At 43.5% G+C, this 14,392-nt stretch overlaps 1 protein-coding gene across 2 annotated transcripts in view; it reads right to left on the bottom strand.

Annotated features, from left to right (window-relative positions):
- tenm1 (teneurin transmembrane protein 1) overlaps positions 1-14,392 on the bottom strand; it is a 165,880-nt gene that overhangs the window by 140,641 nt on the left and 10,847 nt on the right. Inside the window, exons 2-3 of one of the 2 annotated variants that reach the window (XM_019273992.2) lie at positions 11,073-11,344; positions 7,120-7,449 (exon numbers count right to left, since the gene is read on the bottom strand). In XM_019273992.2, the coding sequence (XP_019129537.1) occupies positions 7,120-7,449; positions 11,073-11,289 (547 nt within the window). In that variant the 5' untranslated portion in view covers positions 11,290-11,344. Of the gene's footprint in view, positions 1-17; positions 106-7,119; positions 7,450-11,072; positions 11,345-14,392 lie in introns of those variants that run through there. The other variant, XM_019273993.2, reaches the window with a different exon arrangement.

Genomic DNA, 14,392 nt, shown 5'->3' with positions numbered 1-14,392 from the left:
ATGAGCTCGCCTCTCACCTCCTATGCTGTGTGGGTGATCGTGGATTCATGCTGGATGTGACCGCTTATTAAAATGGCAAGTAAGAGGCTGGACTCTGTGATGTTTCCATCACACAGTTTATGTATACAGACAGCCTGTAGGCAGCCAGTGGACAGCGTGAGATGAAAGCTGCTGCTGATGTTCTGATTTGATGACTGTTGCCATGGTAGCGGGATGAGGATGAAGGAGGGGTGTAAGCATACACGAAGAGAGACCGAACAGAAAATTATCCCTCTTGCACGCACACACACACACACTCACAAACACTCTTACCTAAGCGGCCCTATCAACTGGTAGTACAGTCCAGTAGGTCTTCCTTTGGATCAGTGAGCTGTAAAGGTCCATCATTAGGACAACAGGGTGGGGTCCAACATTTTGACAGCTTGTCAAGAGCAGAGGCCTGCATGACTAACTACGTGATGAGACTGCTATTAAAGAGAGGAAAACCACACGACTGCACTGTTGCTACAATAAGGCACCTGGCGGATTCATGGTAGCTCTTCAGCCTCTTCGGGATGGCTGAAAGGCGGTTCAATAAAAACGGTTTCTGGCTCCAGCGGACGTGTTTATAGCGTTTCCTCTGGCCAAGCGCAGCACCAGGGTTAAGTTGATCATCTCTCACTCTGGTAAAATAGCCAGGGGAGTCCGTGTACCACTAGATCAACTCTACAACTTAAAGACCCTAAACGTTACAGCTCAGATGATCGATATGGCACTGAGCAATGTTCTTTACGAGCTAATAGACAAATCCATTCCTGCAAAACCCCTTGGGCCTTGGGAAGGCAAGGAGGAAGTTAGAGTGCACGGCTGTTTGCCTGGTGCTACTCAGTCCTCTGCTTGCACGCATACACGAACACACCGGGGAGGTTGCAGAGGAGACACTAGGATGCAGCTTGTGTGCCTGTGTGAATGTCCATATGTGGGGCTGTATTGGCACATCTGCGGATGTCTCTATCTCTGAGGGTATTGCTGTTTCCTGACTCCGCTGAGGTTATCACAGCTGCAGAGCTGCCAAAAGGAGATTTGTGTCTTACAGCATAAGAAGGAGGAAAAACACACAAAAGCCATTTCATTCACATTGCTCAAATGCTCTTATCTGACACTCGTGAATAGGAGAGCTTACATGAAACATTTGTAATACCCCCACTGTCTAATTAAAAGTCCAGATTGCCTAATGAATGTCAGAATTGCATCATAAAGTTAAGAAATCCTGAAAATCTGATTCCCGTCTGAAACCTAATTCGGTGTAACACCTGTTGCTGTTTCACCGGGTTCCATCAGTTAATGCGAACGGTGTTCCGAACCTTGCTATAGCACGTATCAAATGATTGCTGCTTGCCAAAATTAAAGTTAGTATAAAAGCTAAGCCTCGCCAGGATTTTCTCATGATGCCTCTCTAATATCCTGTGCAATGTCTTTACTTGCCAGCAAGCCTCTCTGTCTTCCTATCTTCTCCGTGCCCTCCCTTTGTCTTTCTCTGTGCCGCATGCTTGCTCATTAAACCGTAAGGTCAGGTTTTCACTCCACACTACCCTTTGTTTCCACGCCCTTGCTAACCTTGTGCAACACTTACTTGAACACAACTTGGCCAATCTTGGCTGCAAAACTTTGGCACATCATTATAAAAATAATGGACCATGTTTATAAAGGATATGAGGGCCCTCTATGACATTGTGCAGTCCCCCAGGCCCTTGCACAACCTAGTTTATAGCCAGCATGTAACATTTATGTTTAAGGTAACATTCATGCTTGTCTTATTCCAAGGCAAGGACAACAGCTACACTGTGAAAAAATATTTTAAATGACTTTATTTGAAGGTCTAATGGCAATCTATTTTGGGGCAATATGCCTCATTTAGTGTTGGTAAGTATAGTCCTGGCAGGCATCTACACTCTTTTACAGTGCAACTTTCACACTCTCATTCACGGCAGAGAACATTCATTTTGCTTATTCTTCATTTATTGCCCAGGCACTTTAGAAGAAATGGAAATTAGTGAGGATAGATGTGAAAAAAGCCTTCTGGCCCCTTTCTCTAGCAGTTATAGTGCATTTTGAATTAGAAGTAAGAGTGCAGTTTAGTTGGAAAACAGTTTCGGATTCGTGACTGTTTTACTTTGATGTGGTATATTTTTGATTTAGGGCTCCAACTAACGATCATTTTCATTATCATAATCTGACTCACAAAGTAACACATGTACATGTATCATAATTTACCAAAGCATTTTGTCATGTATTCAAATTACTTTGTGGTCTGAACAACTGTCCAAATCACAAATGTATTCAATTCACAGAGATATGAAACAGTGAAGGGCGTCAATTTCCAGAGATTTGAGAAGCAAAAGCTTGTTAATTGTTGGCAGTTTTTTCCATCCATCTCGGACAACTCCACTGTTGAAAAATGCATGTTTTACATGTGAACAAAGGAATTAATACTTGGAAGAAAATGTGTTTTGAGTAATGACTGTGCTCAATTTTAATTCAAGAGGCACAAGCTGTCAAGTGTAAATAAATTCATGCCTGATGACAATTAACAAGGAAGGGACTTGCATTTGTGTTCAAATTACTTTTGTCTATATTGAGTGTTAGAACACACAATCTTAGGGTTTTAATATTCATTTAGCAACATCCTGCTTTGAAATATTCATATTACGAGCCTGCTTAACAGAGAATAGAGGATAATACCAAATAAAAACTTAATACTAATGCACATTTTTAGTTATTTATGTTTGATACGTCATATTTTAATGATATTTTATGTCATCTTGTCCTCTCGTGTTCTGTTTGTTTGTTTGAACCTCGGAATAATGCATAATGCTTGGTCATTGTCCAGGCTGATGAACAACAGATGTGGCCTAACATGTCTGGATCCAGGGGGGGGATTACATTCATACTAGGCTGTGTTTTTTTTTTCAATATTGCAGCTTTCATAAGGCTTGATTGCTAAATCAGGGACTCTAAATGTTTGAGGCAATTTGAAAACCCATTTTCTTCAAACCATTATCTGCCGCATATGGCGGAAATGGAATACTCAAACCTTTCTACAGTATTAATTTAGCACCGCGATCAGACAGTTACAAGGGAGTTGTCAAGTTTTAAAAAAATAATGGACGTCCCGCGGCCAATCAGAATCAAGTGCTTACTCAGGCCATGGTAATTACACAGATATTTGCATTTAAGCACGGAATGTTATCTGCCATAATGAGTGATAGAGCCTTTCATTGGACTGCTGTTTGAATTTGCCTTAGAACCTTTTTCTGCTCGGACGACCATGTATGAAAAATGCATTGATGTGAAACCAGGAGGATGTCTGCTACGAGGCAATGTGTCAATCCCAAAAAGTGGTGGAAAAAAAAAAAAAACATAAGATAAGCTAAAAAGATAGACCAACGCGAGAGAGTAAATCTGCAACTGATTAAACTAATGAAAAGTGGTCAATTAATTAGCATCTCATTGTAAGACAGTGTTGTAACCCAGATAATAAAGCTAATGTAGTTTTTAATTATTCCACACTGCAGTCATTGAGAAGATGGACACCAAATCTATTGTCTCTTTCTCTCTCCTCAGCCTTCTTGTTCCCTTTCTCACAGCACAATTCGACAATTTAATATTTTGAGAAATCCCAGGAGGCGATTAGACATCGCATTCGCATAGACACTGTAGCACAGGGAGACAGCTAACCTGGCTCGCTCTGTAGTCACAAAATATGGTTACCAACAACTTAAAGCTCACTAATATGCAAAACACATTTGTTTTTTTGTTTTTTTAAATTCTTAGACAAATAGTAATTTGATAAAGTTTGTAGTCAGAGCGAGGTTGCCAGACAACTAGCAGGCATGCTCGACAAAAGTGCTGGGCGGATGGAAATAATTAATGTGTAACTTTTCATGTCTGTGTTTGTGTACGTATTTAAATTCTCCTTTTCTCCATTGTTAAAGCTAATAAGCTAATTGCATCCTAGCTTCAGCCCCATATGTAATAAGCAGACAGGACAGTGGTACACATCACTATCCTGTTTCCTTTCGGGTGAAACAAACACTTTAACAATAGTCGTCCCATCCCTAAAGAAAGTCTTTATTTCCCCCAAAAGTAAAGGCGTCCACTACATTTACACATTTTCTTGGTCTGTTTTTACGGTTTTGGGCCTCTGAACCCTAAAAGTATCTTAATGCTATAACATAAAATGATATTTCAGACAATAGTGTGCTTTCTGCAGTTTAAGCAAAGCCCACGTCCTCAAAGCAATAGTTTTCTGAATTTAAGGTGGAAAATCTGACTGATTTGCATACAGCCCTGACCTCATACTCATCCAACACCTTTGGAATGAAAAGGGAAAGGCTGAATACGAGCCAGGCCTTATTGTCCACCATCAACAGCCGACCTCTCCACTGCTCTTTTGGGTGAATGGGAGAAAATCCCTGCAGCACAGCTTTAAAGTTTATAAAAGCTTTCTTCACATAGATTCATTTTAGAGCCTGTGGTTTTTGGAATGACATGTTTAACAAATGCATGTGATTGTCCCTCTTACTATTCACCATTTAGTATACCTGCATGTGTGTGTCAGCAGTAAACTCTAGCTGAACTACTTTTTTGTCTTTCTACTGCCAATCTCCTCTGTTCTAACGGTTCACTGTCGTCAGTTCGGGGTGTTGATGTTTTCCTCAGTTTGTCAGCAGGTCTGACTCGTGTTCAAGAATACCTACAGCCTTCCTCAAGGGAGGTGTCAAAGTCGGACATGCACCCACCACCACCACCAGCACCGTCTGTCACGCGCACATACACACACTGACGCACGCACTCACATGAAAGAGAATTAAGACAGACATCTGTGCAAGCCTGGCTTCAAACACAAGCACAATCTCTTTCTCCTTTACTCTTTCTTAATCTGTCGCGCCCTCCCCTCCCCTATTTTTCTCACACTTAAATCCGCACATATACACACACACGTAAACACACACTCAGACTAAATTGACTTGTCAGCTTCCATCAGACCAGGAACAAAAGGATTCCTGCCAGTTTGAAGCTGACATCATTAATGGGTATGGAAGAGGGGGGGGGCGAGCTCTGAAGACAAAGGGAGTGCAAGGTCGGGCCGACTTAAAATGCACTTTCATTTTGGCAGGGACGTTAGCTTTTTGATTTCAGCCCCCTTTACGGCAACATCTTTTTGCGAGTGGCTCTAACTTTCATTATCACCAGGAACAGAGGGGTGTGTGAGACTTTGTTGTGCTGATGGAGAGAAATGTGACATCCATAATGCATTTCCTATTAGAGAATGCCACGCATGGACACACCTGGCCACGTGTCAGAGGGAGATGGACAGGAAGAGGATGAGAATAAATGGGGTGCTGGTGCCGGAGAGGGGAGAAAGGAAAAAAAAAAAAAAGGTTGGCAAGTAAATTATACCAATGCAGGAAAAAAAACAGAGAGAGAGCGGGGTGACGCTTGAGCGAAAGGAAGAACATGTTCTTGAGAGAGATTGTGTCAAGGTTTGGAGAGCCATAGGACATACTGTGCAGCTTTCATGTGACATATGAAATCCGCTCATAAACCAGCTTTGCTGCTGCATTGTAGCAGTGAAGCCAAATGCTTTGAACATTTAAATCCTCTCCTCTCACTTCTCTGACTTCATACATCCTCATTTGCTTCTGTTTCCTCTGCTGAATGCCCATCTGCCTCCCTCTCTTTCGCAGCTTTCATTCTGACCCTGGATAAAGATGGAGTCCCTCATCTCAAATGGTAATAACTTTGGTCCATATGCACACAGCCATCACAAATTGATTACTGTGTAATGCTGCAAGCACTCCCACTCTCTCACCCCTCGCTCTCTCCTCTTCCATCTTGTGATTTTGCACGAGGCTGACTCCATGTCCAATCCGGCTGTCATTAAACAGCACCCCTGGGTGCATCCCAAACGTAAACAAGCGCATCTTCTACCCTTCTTTGCGTGATCCCTTTTCTCCTGTGTCTTAGCCCTCTCCTTCTCCCACCATCTTTGTCTAACGCTCACTCGAAACCAGCTTCTCCTTCACCTGTTTTACCCTCAACCACTCATTCCCTTTCATTCTCATTCTAATTATACCATTACATTACCATTTCTATTCTCTCATTAGCATTTTTTGCTTTCCCCGTCTCTTATTCTTCCTCTCTGTTATTCTCTTTTTTCCCTCTCTCTCTCTCTCTCTCTCTCTCTCTCTCTCTCTCTCTCTTTCCCTATCACCCTTCCTTTTCTCAGTCACTGAATACGTTCCACCTTTTTTGCGGCACATAAACAGACAGTGCCCTTGGGGATGGGTTTGGAGAGCTCTGTCTTTGTTTGTGTGCACCTCTAACTAACTCTCCATCTGCGGGGAGCCAAGCCAAGCCCAGCAGTGCAAGACAGATAGCTGGCATCATCCCAGACTCTTCCCTAGTTGGCCCCATATCTTCACCCCCGCCTCTCAACTTCTCTTCCCTTCCAGGCTATAGTTCTCCCACAGAGGCAGTTGTCAGCTGCCCTCGGGCAGCCAGTCAGGTACTGCCGAAGTCCGACCCCGGCAATTCCTTTTCCTCAAAGCCTTAAACCAAAACCTGCCTCAGCTTCCAATGGATATTCAATCCTTTCCAAGCCATATGCCGAGGATGTTCATCAACGGACTTTCCTCGGGCTCCATCCCCAGTCCACCCCAGGTTCACCTCCCATACAGGTTCACTTCAGAGGCTAAATAACCAATAGCACATTTTCTCTATTTGGCCACATCAAAGAGCTTCCAAAGAGAGAGGAACTTATGCATTAGCATTAGTTCAAAAACTGAGAGTTTCAATCACGTAATTGCCCAAGGCTGGAACATAAAACTTGAAACGAGTTATAATTTTACACGTTGTTTTTCTTTGCATTAGCTGGTAAAAAAAGTGTCTTCTGTTCATAATGTGTAAAGGTGTAGGGATGTGAACAAACACACAAGCAGCCCGACTTCACACGACGCACATGCACACAAGTGAATCATCAAAGATGCACCATTATCTGGGAAGCTAAAATTGTACCACCCCTGGGCGTTTTGCATATTTTGTCCTTTGTGGAGTAAAAAAGAATATTTCACTCACCATTGTCAGGCTCGGACTTCCTGTCGTGCTCAGTGTCAGTGAGAGAGAGGGCAGAGTTGGCGCGGCTCGTGAGGCAGGAGCTCTGCTCGGACTTCAGGCCGCGCATCCACATGTGCTGCAGGCCGTGATTAGGAGAAGGGTCCACCTCCGGCTCTGTGTCCACGTCCGAGCCCACGCCCAGGGAGTAACCGCGGCTGTGGACGTGAGCTGCCGGTCCAGAGCACAACGCCTCCTCCTCCTCCTCCTGATGCTGCTGCTGCTGCTGTTGCTGCTGTTGGTGGATGTGGTAGTCTGGGCTCCTCATCTGCCCGGCCTTACAGAAGTCTAAATCTAGAGGAGGAGAAGAGACATACAGATTGAGATCACACAGACAGCAGAGCTGTAAAGCCTCTAATACCAGCATGTGTTTTTATTTGCTTCAGCAACTAAGCTGACCAGGTGTTTGTTAGAGACAGACATTTACAAGTCAAACACTGAGCACCTCCCAAATTATGTCAAGAGACAGGCTGTTATTTGAGCAAGCATTTATTAAGTTTCACAGCAGAAGTCCACAGCAAAATGTCACCCTCGATTTTTCTTAACCATTTGCAGTGAAGATATATCCTGTTCAGGCTGCCTGATGTGTGTTATCGAGCTTGAGATGTATTGAACTGCTGCTCAAACAGAGCACTGATCTCATCTATATTCTCCTTGGTGGGGTGAAGAGATCAGATAAAGATCAAACCTTATTAATATTGACTCAGACTGAGGGAAAAATTGAGCCTCATATGCTTTCAGGTATTAGTACGCCCTCCAATCCGAAGCATCACCCTGTTATCTGAGAACATCAGATATACTGTGTTAGTCCTCTGGTTACACTTCAATTGAATTCAATTCAATTGAGCTCTACTTTTTTCTTTTTTCCTGCACAGGCAGTTGAGTAAATTTTCCTCTTCGCCACACGAGTTTTCTGTTTAGAATGTACAAGTGGAAGTGAGGGAACTGATGGAATAAATTGAAATCCATACAGATATTACAGTAGCCCGGAACCATATAGACTCGACTGAGAAGTCAGGAGAAAGAAAAAGACTTCCTCTCCTCACTTAGTGCAGTTAATATGTGCGGTGGGTCAGGTCCTTTGAGCACGAACCGCAGTGTTTCAATAAAAGCCACAGTCCTGTTGACCACTCCATTGACCAGCAATGTGTCCTGCTGTGCCTGTTTGATGGGGTCAAGACCAACTGTGGCTCACACACTGTTCTGTTGGAATTAAACCGGCGCAAGATTGGTCACCACGTCATACTACTGTTTAGCTCAAATTGGCTGCAAGAGGGCAATTCAGGATGAAATAGGCTATTTCCCCATAGCAACCAACATGAATTGGCCGTACGCTGAAAAGCTTGTTTTAAAAATAAAAAAAAATCATAATACAAGAAGAGATTTTAGTAGGTGATTAGAGGGGAAATCATTTTTTGAACAACCGGCCATTCCCTGTCATTACTGTCAACTGCACCGGACTGACTTCAGAAAAATGTATATATTTAATGCCACTTTCCACTAATGGTGTGTCATAAACAAAAATCAGAATAGCTGCAAAACAGCCTAGGCCATGATTTTACTGTCTGCAGCCCTGGATGTAATAACGGTATATATAATATTCCACCAACAACAAGGGCAGAGGTCGCTGAAATTGTGCGTCAAAAAGCTTATGTGATAATTTAACTGTATATTTGTTCAGGGAAATGCAACACTGGAGAACGACAACGTCATAAAGACTGTGTTATTACTGAATGTTAAGGCTCTGTACTGAAGAGGGTCCTTGGAAAGAGAATAATTAGACGATTAGGTGGATTAATAGGAGAGGTCATTATTTTTGCCCTCCTAGGTGGCCCACTCATTCCTTTTGATTCAGTTTGATTCACTTGTATTGTATACTATAAACAGTTTAATGTACAGTCACTATAATCCAGAAAAGAAAGTTGAAGGTTATCTGTAGACACTTTTTAATTACAGTTCACTCTTACCAATGAGTTTTTTCTTCTTCGGCTGCATTCAGGCTGCCCTGCTTTGTGATTGGTCGAGGTTGTTGGGGTCAGACTGAACATTTCAAAGAAGTACTTCATGTTTCTCTCTCATGTTTTTTTTTTAGTTAAAGGTAAGGTTATTTCAAGTAAAGTGAAATTACAGCTAATATTCTCCTAAAAAGACACTAAAATTGAACATTGATGAGCCAGTGCAGAACGGTGCTCTTTTAGTAAAAATATTCCACTAATCATCTACTAATTAAACAAATTGTTTTTCTGTCTTTGTGTGTGGGGATGATGGAGTAGTTGAGTATTAAAGATACATTAATTAACATAACATTTCAAATGTTTTTGTTGGATTACTAACGGCATGAGAATCAGTTTCATCATAAGGTGTTATTCACAAGAATATAAATAGCATTCACATAGTTCACATTCACCACATCTGGAGCTAAGTCTAAGCACTTATGCACACGTTATAATCTATGTCATAATTTTACTTCATGAATTTGGTGGTGAAAGGTCGACACGCGCTCAAATGGTGAGCTTGTGCGTATAAGGCTGCTACTTCCAAATAATTTAAATATTTACACTGTAGCTCACTTCTGTTTTTTTTTTTGTAAACAAAATATTAAAAATTGTCCATGAATTCATTTGAGTTAATTAACAGGCAACAAAAAAAACAAATTATTGTGGTCAGCTCTCTTATGAGCTGAAGAAACAGACGTGATGTGGGATGAAGCGCACGGAGTGGAATTTGTAATATCGGCGAGATAAACAGAGGGCAGAAGGGAAGGAAGGGACATGAAGGAAGGGGACGTGATGGTTTAAAAGATGAAGGGAAATATGAACAACATGGGAGGGGAATTAGAGGAGAAACAAATTGGCTGATCTTTGTCAGGAACAGCGTAATCCATTAAAAACGTCACTGGAGGCAATGTCCCCCCTTAACAGTTGGTTACTTAGGTAGGGTATACTATATATAACTCCTTTGCCCAAAGATGAACAGATGTGCTTCGCAGAACCGGCTGCCATTGACATTTCAAAGGCTGCTTTGGGGGGTCTTCTGCACCTTGCCATATGACACTGATGGCAGTAGATGTTGTTTGCTATGGAAACAGAACAGGCTGAGTAACTGTCGAAAAAAGGCAAGTGCTCTTTGACACCGCAATGCCGTGGAAGCCACCGAAGCTACTTGATGATGGCTAATGGGCACCATAGAGTTGCAGCATGGCGAACAATTTGACAAAATCCATAGGAGGCATTTCAAACTATGAAATCCCTGGAGTGGCCTGCTTGTCAGGAGTTGTAACTGTTAGGAATGCCTAATGTTGCTTGTTAGCATGGTGGGTAGGTCTTGCAGACTAGCAGGAGGTTGGAGTAGCGAAAAGAGTATCTATTGATCACTATGAACCCTGCACAGCGGCATGCTCCTGATGAGGTGCGGCTTCTCTCTTAACACCACGCATGACCTGCATAAAGGCCATCCATCACAGCACGTGCTGGCCCATTTCTTCTCCTGTCACCGGCAGGGAAGAAATTTTTCGGTGTGTGTGTGTGTATGTGTCAACGTACGTCTGTATGTGTGGCTATGTCCACACAGTGTCTGTATGTGTGAGTGTGTGTGTAATGAAGGGTGGTTTTCCACCCCAGGTGAGGCCAGAGAGGTTTGGGGTTGACCTAGTTTAGCTGTGGGAGAGAAATATCACCTCCGTGGAGAAGAGGTAATTGGCTGCCTCCGACTGTCCTTCTGGCTCATTGTGGACTGTAATAGGTAATTCACATAGGTCCTTTTAAAGACCCCAGTGTGTGTGTGAGTGTTTGAATGTGTGTGTGTCTTTTATATGTGTGCCAATATCCATTTGTGTGCATATACAGAATTTTCGCAACTGTGGATTTTTATTTTCAGGTAAATACGTCCAGTTAAGGCATGCCCTTAGAGTGCGGTACCTGGCTGGGGTTGGCTGTAGCTGCTCTGTCTTTCCCGGTGTGAACCCAGGGTGAGGCGCAGCTCGTGTGTGTAGTCAGGCAGGGTTTCACGTGAGGTGTAGGAGCGGTGGTGGGCGCGGCCGTCCTCGCTTTCGTCAGACGAGCTTGTGTAGGACATTTCCATTTCATGGCGCCCCTTCGACAACGGCTGGTAGGGTTTACTGTCCATCTCCTCCATGGCTTGTAGGGCTCCACTTAGTCACTCAGCACAGCCACAGCACAGAGCACAGATTCTGGAGGTGAGAAAAAGATGGAGGGGAAGTGGGAGGAAAGAAATAGGGAGGGAGGGAAGGACAGCAGGGAGGAAGAGGGATGAGCCAGCGGAGGAAAATGAAAGGAAACAGGGGATTGAACAGACAGGGTAGAGAAGAAAAACAGCACATGAAGTCTGTTATTGAACACAGTGGAACAATATTGCAGCATCTGCTCATTCCAATTACAGCAGACATTCATAAACAGTATTTGGCTTCTTTCATATTTCACACCAAAGGTTACTTCCAAATCAATACACTCAGAAGGGACCGCGATGGTGGCCATTATGTCCGGATGTGTTTGAAGAGAAATTGGCCAGAATCAAGAACAGCTCTCTGTTCTGTCAGTTGTGGTTTCTGTTTTCTCTAGCTACTGTGGGCTTTATCTCTATTTTACAGACAACCATTGACAAGTTGTGGATAAATCAACAAATTTGTAGCACCGTCCCACGTCTGTCACTCTCATTTAAACACCGTGACTCACCAGATTCTAAAGTAATGATGAAACACTATTAGACACCAGCCTTTACAGTGCCCTTCCGAATGGAGTAATGATAAATCAGCTCTATCAGCTCTATTCAGCTCAGACTCCCTTGTTCTTCCCTCAACCACATCAAAATCTACTTCTGATAACGTCCGGCACAATATGCTTGTACCGCCATAACTAATGATTGATTGGGACAACGATTAGAGCACAGAAGAAGTGATTAGAAAATACTTCATTCATATTAGTTCTCTTTCACCGTGCCCTGCCTGAGGCCTTTCCAGCCTATTTCCTGCAGATATAAAGCTTCTAAATGGAGCTTGAGAGGGTCATTGCTCATAGAGACAAAGTGCTATGGTATTGACCTCTTCAGGGAGTCCTGTAGTCCATATATCAAAGCCATTAGAGCGTGCCTGCTCAATACCTCAGAGATCTGCAGCACAGGGTGATCACCACTAGTCTGATACAAGTTTACAGCTGACCTTTCTACCACTGCAGTAATGCTTTTATTCCACCTGAAAGACTCCTTCCTCTGCCCTCGCTCTCACCCAGCCTCCTCATTCCCCACATGCATGCACACGCACGGTCCAGTTTGCGTGCACACACACAAACCACCCGCTGACCCCTGACAGCAAACAGTCAAAAAATGGGCCAAGCCGCTCGCACATTCATCCCACACACAGCCTCACCCCCTGCGGACATTATCATAGTGCGGATGATCTGTAAAACCTCCACACTCGTCTCTCCTTCTATCCACCTCTTGTGTTTTCTCTGCGGTGATCACACGAAGGACAACAATGCCTTTAAAGTACATTACATACGACCCCATTTTACATCCAAATATCTAAGCAACGCCGTGGCACACTGTAAGCTCTTTCATGACTCTTTCATACACACACACACACACACACACTTGTGGTTCCCTGCAATCACGATGCCTTTCATTTTGATTGGCAGGAGTTATTGCTGGGAATCAAAGCCCGCTATTATCTCAGCTGCCCTGTCAGAATGGGATTGACTGGTGTCACCTTCTCTCTGGTACGGCGAGGAGCGAGTATACATTACCCTGTGAGCTCTGAGCTTGCTGCAGGCACTGACTACTGTCTGTCTCTGGGCTCTCTGTCTCGTTTTATGTCTGTCACACAGTTACACGCAAGAATGAAAGCATGCAATCCTGCACACGGGCATAACCGTCTTGTTCCATCGTTGTGTGTGCACATACCCAGACCGTCTGGTGTACATTTGGCTTCGTACACTGCATATTGACATGTGCGTTGTGAAATACTGTCTGCTTCCCCTTAAAGAGCACCTCTCCTCTGGTTAATCCCTTTCCCCTCTTTCACCACCCCTCTGTCTTGTACCAATCCACCTCACGCTCTCCGTCCTCCTTCACTCTCATCTTTGCTCCTCTTCCCCTATCTTACGTGCTTTCTTCCCTCCATCTCATCCTCCGAGGGCCCCTGCATTTAGAGAAGTAAGCCTGCTAGCGGGGGTTATACTCGCTAATTCTAGCCCACAGTGGGGTGCCCATTAGGGGGTTTGATTCTTGGTTTTGATGTCAAAACCTGGAGGTTGTTTCCTAGAGCCAAGCTCACTTCAAACAAGACACACAGGCGTTTCTGTAGGACAAGTCAGCATGTGCCACCTGAGCACAACACCAGCCAGCATTTTCAATTGAGGAATCGCCTGCTTGGGGGCGTAGCGGGCGCAAAAAGCTCACTAAAGGAGCGGCCCTGAAAAGGTCTAAGGATGTTGGATTAATTAGCACCATGCTAGAGTTAATTTTTAATACAGGAATCTTCAAAAACCTTCCCTACAAGATTTGTATCATCTCACTCATTATTTTTTTATGTACTTGTAGAGCGGGAGACCTCTGAGCACTGAGGGATACCTTTAGTGAAGCTAACTAAGTGCTTAACTGATTGCAGCACTACTGCCCGTGACTAACAACTCGTCTTAACCATCTCCATCCTAGACCAAAGTATGTAAAATTCATAGACTCCAATGATTTATGCATGTCCTACCTACTGTATTAACCACAGTACAGTACTGTCTGTGTACTCAGTGGAACACTCATTTATTGATAGACCACTGTAACAAAATCCAACAAAATACAAAAAAAAAACAGGATGCAGTGGATAAATTTGAGATGCAGCTCGTGAGAGAGTTTGTTTGCACTATAAACGGATTAACAGTGAGTAGCCGTACGCGGTGACAATGTATGTATATGTTATTGTGTGATTTTATTTCTAATTTAATTCTAATCTATAATTCATCAGTGTGTAATGAACTCTTCACCGCTCGGTTTAAAATTAATACAAAGTGACAACGCTGAGTGAAACACATGCATCGCATTACCCCGTCGTCCTCCTCCTCCCCTGCTAACCCCTTTCTTTCAGTCCCTTATCACTTTCTCCTTTGCACAAACACACGGGAGTGATAATCCACGGCTACACAGCAGCAATAATATCTAATGGGACTGCTCACCCGCATGATCCCTTCCCATCCATCCATTTGCCCAAACAGTACAACCATAGAGCAGTGGG

The sequence above is a fragment of the Larimichthys crocea genome, chromosome I (assembly GCF_000972845.2).
Source record: "Larimichthys crocea isolate SSNF chromosome I, L_crocea_2.0, whole genome shotgun sequence".
Lineage (NCBI taxonomy): Eukaryota > Metazoa > Chordata > Actinopteri > Sciaenidae > Larimichthys > Larimichthys crocea.
The sequence above is the reverse complement of the archived record's forward strand: the minus strand, read 5'-3'. Positions and strand labels throughout refer to the sequence as shown.